This window comes from Chenopodium quinoa, unplaced genomic scaffold, assembly GCF_001683475.1.
Source record: "Chenopodium quinoa cultivar QQ74 unplaced genomic scaffold, ASM168347v1, whole genome shotgun sequence".
Classification (NCBI taxonomy): domain Eukaryota; kingdom Viridiplantae; phylum Streptophyta; class Magnoliopsida; order Caryophyllales; family Amaranthaceae; genus Chenopodium; species Chenopodium quinoa.
Genome location: NW_018742309.1, coordinates 4252331 through 4262438, shown reverse-complemented (window position 1 = coordinate 4262438; position 10108 = coordinate 4252331). Strand labels below are relative to the sequence as shown.

Below are 10108 nucleotides of genomic sequence, written 5' to 3'. Positions count from 1 at the left end.
TTGAAGATGCACTTTTTATTTTTATTTATTTATTTATCTTTGCTTATTTCAAGAAAATGATTAAATCAATCTAATTAAGCTATTCTTCTTGTTTACTATTGATTTAAACTAAACATGCATAAACAAAATAAATCTTCTCTATCAACCAACAACAATATAATTCAAATACAACCAAAATAAATTAATCCACTATCCAAACAAATATTATTTCTACCCATTTAATTAGAAATGGGCAAAATTTAATTTTTATGTGTCTAACTTATGCAAGTTGCACTCATTTAAGCCAAATGAGCAAATTTCACAACCAGTTGTACCTTGTGCTCTCTCTCTCTTTCTCTTTTTCCTTAGGGGTAAGGGAGGATCTTAACCGGACCTCAACCCTCAAGTTTGTTTGATCCACTATTTAGGGGTCATACACTTTGAGAATTGTCAGCAGTGCGAATTAAACCTCTAACTATAAAGTAAGAAGGTACATCTTTCTCATTGGATTAAATTTAGCTTGGTGGCTGTACTTTAGTACAACCGGTTGAATGATATATGAGCTAATAATGGTCTACCGTCTACACGCTAAAAAACACAGACCACAAAAAGTCACCAAACCGATTTAACAGTCCACACTCCAAAGTACTTCCTGACAACATATAATACTACAAAAACTACGAAAAACATTGCAACAACAACAATAGCGACTATAGTAGTAGTAGATAGATTTTGAAAGCTGTGTATTCACAACATTGTGTTAAGTGATGAGAGAGAAAGGAGACATCAAAGACAGTGACAGACAAATGCACACTTTAAAATAAAAATACTCACTCAAATTCATTTTTTAAAAACTAAAAAATAATTACAGTAAATTAAATGTAGTATTATACTTTTTAGAGAAAAATAAAATCTAATATGGGAAGTAACGAAATTTACTTAGAGAAAAAGATTCCTGCTTTACTAATTACTACACCTCTCCGGAATTGGAGGGAGGATTTACAGTTAAACAAATTAAAACCCAAATTTATCATCATTTCATTTTCAATTTTGACCCCAAAAAAATTCAATCATAATTAACTTTGAGCGCCAATTTAAAAAACCAAACCCTAGAGAGAGAAAGTTAACCAAATTTAGAGAGAGAAAGTTAGAAATTAGTATAGCTTAGCTAAGCTAGTAGTACTTCTTGTTCAATCATCACCACTACTCTTCCTCTTCATAAATTTTAATTATTGCAATCTTTTATAAAATTAATTAAAGATTTTATTACTTTTTAGATCTACTTACATACCCATTACTTCACCATATCTCACTTTCTCAATGTTCTTCCATTATTAGAAAGAGAGGATTTTTTGGGATACATACAGATTTGAGTGTCAAAAAGTCATAAATTCAAAAAAAGTGGGGACCCTTTTTCATTTTTTGGTATTTAATTGAGATGGGTATTCTTTAAATTGCATGTAAATGTGAATTCCTTTTCTGGGTATTTGAATTTTTTTTGTGAAGGTTGTGTTTGAAATGCAGATTTAATTGCTTTAATCATCAATTTGAAGACGGAAATTTGAAGGCGAAAATAGAGGGCAATGTCTGGAAGCAGTAGGTTGTATGATCCAAGCAAGCTGCATTTGAAGAGGGAGTTGACGCAAATTCGAAAGGCGGCACGAGTATTGCGTGATCCTGGTACAACATCCTCTTGGAAATCCCCTTTAAGTTCATCTAGATCTGTGGCCCCATCATTTTTCAATGTTAGTAATGATAATAATAGTCTTCACTTTCTTTATCATAATACTAATGGAAATGGTAATAATCATGAACATTTGACTGCTAGAAATGATGACAATGTTGTTGTTAGTCCACATTTTAAGCAAAGGGTTGAGGGTAATAATGACAATGATGGGGTTGAGAGGGAGATGGATAAAGCGAAGGCGAAAGAGAAGGATAGGAGGGTTTTTTTGTATAATTGGAGGAGTAATAGGTCGTTGAGTGAGAAGAGTTTAGGTAGGTTTGATTTGGAAGGGGGTGTTGGTGGTAATGTGAGGAAGAATGATGATGATAATAATGAGTATGTGAATGATGGATCTTCGGTTCATGGGAGTGTTGTTAGTGATAGTGTTGGTGATAGTTTGAGTGATGCTCGAAATGCTGGTGGTGATTCTAAGAGTGATACTTGTATAGGGGATCATCATCGTAGGGGTGGTCGACACCAACGGAATTATTCTACCACATTTAGATGCAGGGACACAAGGCTTGCTTCGATGGCGTCACCTACAAGGGTTAGGAGGGTTGTTGGTAAGAAGAAATCTAGGAAAGGTGCTTCTTCTGTTGTTTTAAGACACCAATTGCAAAAACAGACGCAGAAGAGACCACTTGGTGTAGGTGATAAGAACTCGAAATGGGCACTGAATGGTGGCCCTTCGACTCGTTTGGTTTTGAATCAGGATGATTCTGTTAGCCTAATTGATCAATCTGATGGCACAGAAGATTATTGTGCCTCTGATGAGTTGCGTCAAGTATCAGGTGAATCCCCTTTGCTTTCGAGGCTTAAGAAGAAGCATAGGCTTTTGCGAGGTAGTCGAAGGGATGACTCCTCATATACTCTTAGCACTCCTGCCTTGTCAACGAGCTCTTTTAACAGATTTATGCTGGCGAATTGCAAGAATCCTAGTACTGTGGGATCCTGGGATGGAACTACAACTTCTTTCAATGATGTAGATGATAACGAGGAGGATCATATAGATTTGCCAGGTCGTCAGGGATGTGGAATTCCATGCTATTGGTCAAAGAAGACACCCAAACATAAGGGAGATTGTAGAAGTTGCTATTCTCCTTCTATTTCTGATACTTTGAGGAGAAAAGGTGGTAAATTACTCTGCGGTAGCCAAAAAGATAATCATAAACAACCTGGATCTTTATCGTGGTCAAAGAAACAGAAGATCCATTCGCAGATGGCCAAAGGTCATCTTCCCTTGCTCAGTAATAGCTGTGATGGTGGAGGAGAATCATCTTTTGGAACAGTTAATAGTGATGATGAACTGTCTACAAATTTTGGAGAGCTCAATTTGGAAGGTTTGAGCCGGCTGGATGGGAGGAGGTGGTCGGCCAGCTATAGGAGTCAAGATGGTTCGGACTTCATTGCTGCCAGTGGGGAAGGTGAAGAGGAAAGCTCATCAGAAAATATTAGGAGCTTAAGTCAGAGATATCGGCCGATCTTTTTCGATGAATTGATTGGGCAAAATATTGTAGTCCAGTCCCTTATGAATTCTATATCAAAGGGAAGAGTTGCCCCTGTTTATCTGTTCCAAGGTCCTCGTGGTACTGGAAAAACATCATCTGCAAAAATTTTTGCAGCTGCATTGAACTGTTTGGCCACTGAGGGAACAAAACCCTGTGGAATCTGTAGGGATTGTTCTGATTTCATCTCTGGCAGGAGTAAGGATTTAGTGGAAGTTGATGGCTCAAATAATAAGGCAGTTGATCGAGTGCGACACCTTTTGAAAAGCTTGTTGACTGCACCCTCATCAGCTTCCCAACGGTACAAAATTTTATTAATTGATGAATGCCATATGCTCCCATCTAAGACTTGGTCAGCGTTTCTGAAGTTTCTTGAAGACCCACTGCCTCGAGTTGTATTCATATTTGTTACTACTGATCTTGAAAATGTGCCACGCACTGTGCTGTCACGATGTCAGAAGTATCTCTTCAACAAAATTAAAGATGGTGATATTGTTAGTAGACTAAGAAATATAGCAGCTGAAGAGAATCTCGAGGTTGATTCTGATGCCTTGGATTTGATTGCTTTAAACGCTGATGGCTCACTTCGAGATGCAGAAACTATGCTAGACCAGTTGAGTTTGCTTGGGAAACGAATTACCACTGCTCTTGTAAATGAACTTGTAAGTTTACTGTCTTGCATTCCTTGCTGGTTTGTCTGCATTATGCTTTTAAACTATACATCTAATAGCTAGGGTATTTGAGGTGTTTATCAATATGACCATGTATCAGACCAGACTCAAGGCATGAGGGTTCTTTTGAATTTAAGTTTGTTTTTTACATTATCAATTGCATTTGTGCATGCTTGCAACTTCATATTCCAAATTTAACCAGAGGATGTTTCGTTGCTTATGCTATTACATGTGGAGAGGCATAGTTAAGCCCTAGCTCATTTTTACTAACCTACTTGGGTTTCTCCCCCACATTGGTTGAGTCTGAATTTTCTAAGCTGAAAAGCAACAAATTCTTTTGTATCCAAGCTACACAACTTCAAAAATTTTGTGGCAATACAGATACCTTGGAGTGCAATATATATTTCAGTAATTACAAGTACATTTTCCTGTATGACTTCATTCTTCACTGTGTGGCTCAGTAACGTACTTGTAACCCTGTCACTTTATATAATTCTGGTAATGTCATAATGATTTTCCCTTTTGTTTTCTATTTTTATGTGTACCATTTATTATTGGAACTGGCATGCAAGGAAAAACAATGTTGTATTATTATGGTCGATTGGCCCTTTTTTAAATAATGGTACCATATCTATGTTTGAATTATCATATCCATTTTTTATGCATGATGCATGCCTGATTCAGACCCCTCTGATATTGGCAGCCTTACCTAATTAAGACTGTTTTCAGAACTCTGATGTATTCATAAATTGAGGGCTCAAATGTATAATTCATCTAATCTTGTATAAATTTGTAGTTAGTTGGTGACTCTCGTATATTCTTATGGTGGAATATTGAACTCAACATTTTGTGAATGTGTAATTGTATCCTGCCTCTCTCCCTCTCTTTTCCTTTTAATTTTTTACTCGCATATATATAAAATACGTGCTCATGTGTATTTGTGTGCTGATGTAGTTTTAAAAAAATTATCTCATATTCCAAGCAGCTTCAGTCCACTCCAATTATTACTTCACTTAAGCTATTTTTAGAATATTAATTGAAGAAATTTTTGTTGACGTTTCATGCTACAGGTGGGAGTTATTTCAGATGACAAATTACTGGAACTCTTGGAGTTGGCTATGTCATCCAATACTGCAGAGACAGTAAAAAGAGCTAGAGAGTTGATGGATTCTGGGATTGATCCATTAGTGTTGATGTCTCAACTGGCCAGTCTTATAATGGACATCATTGCTGGGTCATACCAACTCGCAGATGCCAAGTGTAGTAACTCCTCGTTAAGTGGCCGAAGTTGTAAGTGCTGACTACCTAGCTCTTAAATCCTTGTATTTCTTATTCTATGAACATTTGTCATTATTGTTTGATGTTTTGGGTGATTCTCTTGCATAGCTTATAATCTGTTATTCGTTGTAGATTTGCATTGGTACCAATAGAACTTTTGCTGTATATCCATATCTTTATTGGTGGCAAGTCTTCGATGTTTTTTCAAGATGGCAAGGATTATGTGCCATCTGTTTTTGAAGTTGTTTCTATTTTTTATCATCTGAGATTCCGAAATATGAGAAAATACTAATGCTATGATCCCTTTGTTAATAGTCATATACTCATATTAGCTTAAACAAAGTATAACAGAATGTGAGAATTTCTCACTCTAATGAGCTTGTCAAATTTTATGCATGCATCTGCTTATCATCCAAATATACGAGATCCCAACATGTTCATGAAAATAATTTAATTGATTTCAGTTTGCTATTTTTACATCAAGATTAATAGTTTAATGATTGCATCAATTTCTGCTGTTCTGTCAGAAAATATGAGAAGATATATTCTTATCTTTATCACTCTGGACCAATTAAGTGATTACCAGCTCTCATTGGGTACAAATTGCCTTGAAGTTCTAATCTTCTAATGAAAATATAAGGCTTTCCTTTAATTGGGTTTTCCATGTTCCGTTCCTGATAATTGCGAAGTCTGTAAACTTTCAGCTTTGAATAATTGAATATGAACGTAATAGCTCTGTCACAGTCACTTATATTGGTTTTTGCCTATTTGGATTTTTTTGCAGTGTCAGAATCAGAGCTGGAGAAATTAAAACATGCATTGAAGCTTCTTTCTGAATCTGAAAAACAGCTGAGAGTTTCCAGCGAACGCTCCACGTGGTTTACTGCCACTTTGTTACAACTTGGCTCTGTTACATCACCTGAATTTACTCTGTCAGGAAGTAGCAAGAAGCAAAGCTCAAAAACCACGGATGAGGATCCATCTACTGCTTCTAGAGATGCTTCTGGACGAAAGCATAATTCTGATTCCATGTATATGACCCGAAGATCAGCTTCTCCTCCGTTATTTTCTGGAGAGGGTAATCGAAAATCAGGTTATCCAGAGGGTTCATACTTGCTTACTGGTGGCGGAAGTTCCAATTCCAAAGCAACACACAAGCGCTCTGTAAATAGTATGGATAGCACTGCTTCACATGGAGATTTCATTGGTGGAAGTATGATTGTAGGACAAGCAAATATGGATGGCCTTGATGACCTATGGCTACAGTGTATTGAGAGGTGTCATTCCAAGACTCTGAGACAGCTTCTTCATTGTCATGGAAGGCTACTATCAATAGCTGAAGTTGAAGGTATGCACGTGACTTCTATCTATTATTTCAATTGTTTCCATATTTAATATGTTAAATTACTTATATATAGAGACATTTCAAATTATTATTATATGCTGGCTTTCAACATTTATAATGGTCGTAAACTGACTAGCTAGTATATGGAGATCTAATGATGGTTAGGAGAATTAAAAATGTACTTGTAATAAACACAACTGAAGTACTTTGTGATGTATAGATGGGGTGTTGACTATGTCTAAGTTTTTATTTATGCAAAAAGAACTTCTATGGGAATTTTTAAAACAGAACTGAATTAGTGACTCAGTGAATAGGTTTACACCTAATCCTTTGTTTTTGGTCTTAGCATAGTATTATAGTAAAGGTATGAACCCTATAACTTGACCAGAAAAGTTTGAAAGAAAAAATTAACTGTGAACTAAATTAGCAACTAGTATACGTATACACACAGGAATGTCACTAGAAAGTGACTTAACTCCTAATCTTTTATTTTCACGAAAGAAAATCTAAAAGTGGATAGTTAATTGCTCGAATTAATTTTCACCCAATATTAACTTAAGATGGGGTTTGTTTTGAGGGGTATCATGGGACTTAAAAAGCCTTTGAGAAATAACTGGATCTATAGACCTTCTTTGCCAAGTCAAAAGAAATAGCAAGAAAAAAGGTTTACAGAAACCATGGTTTGTGCAACGCTATGACAGATATCAAGAGAAAGTAACTTGAAGCATTCCATCGACTTAGTTGCTCTGTAAGGTATGGCATCAGTGAAAAATGCTGGTGGCAGGTGTGGAAGAACTAGCAGGTGTTATAATTATATGCTTGAAATTTAATGATTGAGCTAAATGGTGGGTAGGGATTATAAATCAAATATGGTCTTATCCATAAACATTGCCGCAGTAAGTAGGTAACCCAAAATTTTCGTATGTAGTAAAAGTTGAATTTTTTTTGTGTGGAATCAAATTACTCTTAAGAAGATTCTGTTGCTACAGGATTCGATGAAAGTTTGTAAGCATTGAATAATAGTTTTACCAGTAAATGGAGAACAATAACAATAATGTCCAAATTTAACTCCCTATATATTAATTTCCACGTTTGATGAGTGAACACATAAACTTGGAGTAAATTTCCTCTGACAAGAGGTTCTGCCTGTAGGTGTTCTCATTGTGTATATTGCATTCCGGGACAAAGTTGTCAAGTCCAGAGCTGAGCGGTTTCTTATTAGCATCACTAACTCAATCGAGATGGTTCTGGAACGAAGTATCGAGGTCAGAATGATCCTGTTACCTGAGGGTGAAATGTATCTAGGTAGTACAGAGACGGTTGGCTCACTAGAATTCTCAGGACAGAAGCAGATTAAATCAGGTGCAGGTGTCAATATGAAGGAGGGAGAAGGATTTGCTAGTTTAAATGGAGGGTCAAATTCATCTTTGTTGTTGGAGGAAAGGTCATCAAGCATTTTGGACCAACCGAATGAAAACAACACTAATGTGAGGAGGCAAGAGGTCCCTATGCAGAGAATAGAATCCATTATCCGTGAGCAAAGGCTGGAGTCTGCTTGGTTGCAGGCTGCTGAGAGAAGTACACCTCGTTCAATGAGTCGTCTACGACCTGAGAAAAATCAGGTTTTGCCTCAAGAAGGGATTATTAATGAGTTACCAGTGAATTCCAAGGATTTGACCTCCAACCATTGGGATGATGAACTCAATCATGAGATCAAGGCTTTGAAAATTACTGACAGAAAAGCCCAGCAGAAGGATCAGGATGGTAAAAGAATTGACCATCATCCTATATCTCCAAGCTTGTTGCATCAGAGTGGCTATGCCTCCAATCTTAGCAAGGATTATCCGTGAGTTATCTTCCCTTCCTCTATTTCATTCGCATCCTGTCTTTCACCATTCTTCGCTTTCTTGATCAAATAATGGTTAAATTTAGAAATTCTTGACATCAAACGTACTAACATCACTAGTAAAAGTAGAATGTATGATCAAACTCTAGTCATGAACTACTACAAAATAATTGCTGATAATTTAGCTCTTTTTATAACTTTTCTTTATGTAAATCTCGCTAGTTGTAGCTGTTGGAAATTGGGAATATGGATGCTACGATTTGAAACACATGAATTCTTTTAGCATTAATATAGAGTTCCATATGCTTATAGACTTGAGACAAATACACTCTTTGCATGCTAACAAATACTCCTGGGTTGTTACAGGGGATATGAATCAGGGCCGGGAACTGCTGGCTGCAATATGCTTTTTTGTTGGAACACCAGACATCCAAGAAAGGGAAAGGTAAGTTGAACTATCGGAATTCTTTTTTCCTTTTGGCTGCATTTGTTGGATGCCTGAATTATTTCTTTCTTCTCTTTGGAGTATTATTACATTCTCAAATATTTGAGTCATGGATTGCTTTTACCATCTTAATAGGGTAACCAAGGGAATCCTGTTCAACCACGCAAAGGTGGACGATTCTTATGTTTTGGTGAATGTAAGAAGTCTAGACAGAGTAGAGCAGAAAGATAAATTACTGTGCCGAACTTATTTTTGTTGTACTTATATTTATTTATCTATCTTAGTTTTCTTTTATTGTTTAGGCCATTCTTAAGCGAGAGGGGTGGGTCGTTTTAAGTCACAAGAGCTAGTTCTTTGATTCTTAAACTATGCTTATTGTGCCTGGGGGAAGGGTGAGCGTTCACTCGCTGTAATAAAGCAATGAGGTGAAAAGTGTAAAAGTTCAAGGTTTTTTTTTTGGTTTTGTTTTGTTTTGTTTTTTTTTTTTTCTCATCCTCTTCGTTTAAACTGACATACGAGTCTTCTACTGCTCTTTCGCTATGCACAGTTACGCTTGAAAATGTCTAAAAAAGCGGAGAAACACCTAAATTGCTCTAGAAGTTCAAAGGAGTTGAAGGGAGAAACAAGTTTATGCATCTTATGAACCATCAAAGCAACGCACAGGGCTTCATTTTATGTAGTTAAATCAGTTGGTTTGTACAATCTAACTGTGCCATCTTGGGATCTGGTTATAGGCATACTGAATAAGAGTATGACCAGTAATAATCGTTGAGACAAGTGCTCGAATGCGACCAAAGTTCAAGGCATATTTAGTTAGAAATACCAATGAAAGAATAACACACATGTAAGTTGGGAGGTGGCAAAGTAAAATGAGGCCAAGTGTGTCTAAAATTGAGTCTTTCCATGAATCCTAAATAGTAGATTTGAATATTAGATCCATTCAAAAAAAAAAAAAAAAAAAAAAAAAAAAACCTACTTGAATATAGAAATTTCCATGAAATTGACTTTAAAAAAAAATTCCCATTAAATTCTAAATTATGGGCTTATATGTAGACATGGCAATCCTAACCCGACCCGAATGACTCGACCTGCAACCCGAAAATTGTCCCAAAATCATTGACCCAAAAATGACCCGAACTCGAATCAACTCGACCCGAGCACGACTCGAAATGGACTTGATCCGAATGTGACTCGATGCTCGAAATGACTCGACCCGAAATTGACCCGAAACCTAAAGTTGACCCGACTCGAAGTGACTCGAATTGATGGACTCAAAGTTGACCCAATCCGAAGTGACCCGACCCGAAATGACA

General features: G+C 36.5%; 1 protein-coding gene across 1 annotated transcript; it reads left to right on the top strand.

Moving 5' to 3' along the window:
- The first annotated feature begins 903 nt into the window (after window positions 1–903).
- LOC110688357 (protein STICHEL-like) lies at window positions 904–9766 on the top strand. The gene is made up of 6 exons (XM_021865101.1): window positions 904–3872; window positions 4952–5171; window positions 5944–6507; window positions 7657–8350; window positions 8717–8795; window positions 8931–9766. Exons 1-6 carry the CDS (start codon window positions 1563–1565, stop codon window positions 9024–9026), a joined length of 3963 nt encoding a protein of 1320 aa, XP_021720793.1. The 5' UTR covers window positions 904–1562; the 3' UTR covers window positions 9027–9766.
- Window positions 9767–10108: the final 342 nt, after the last annotated feature.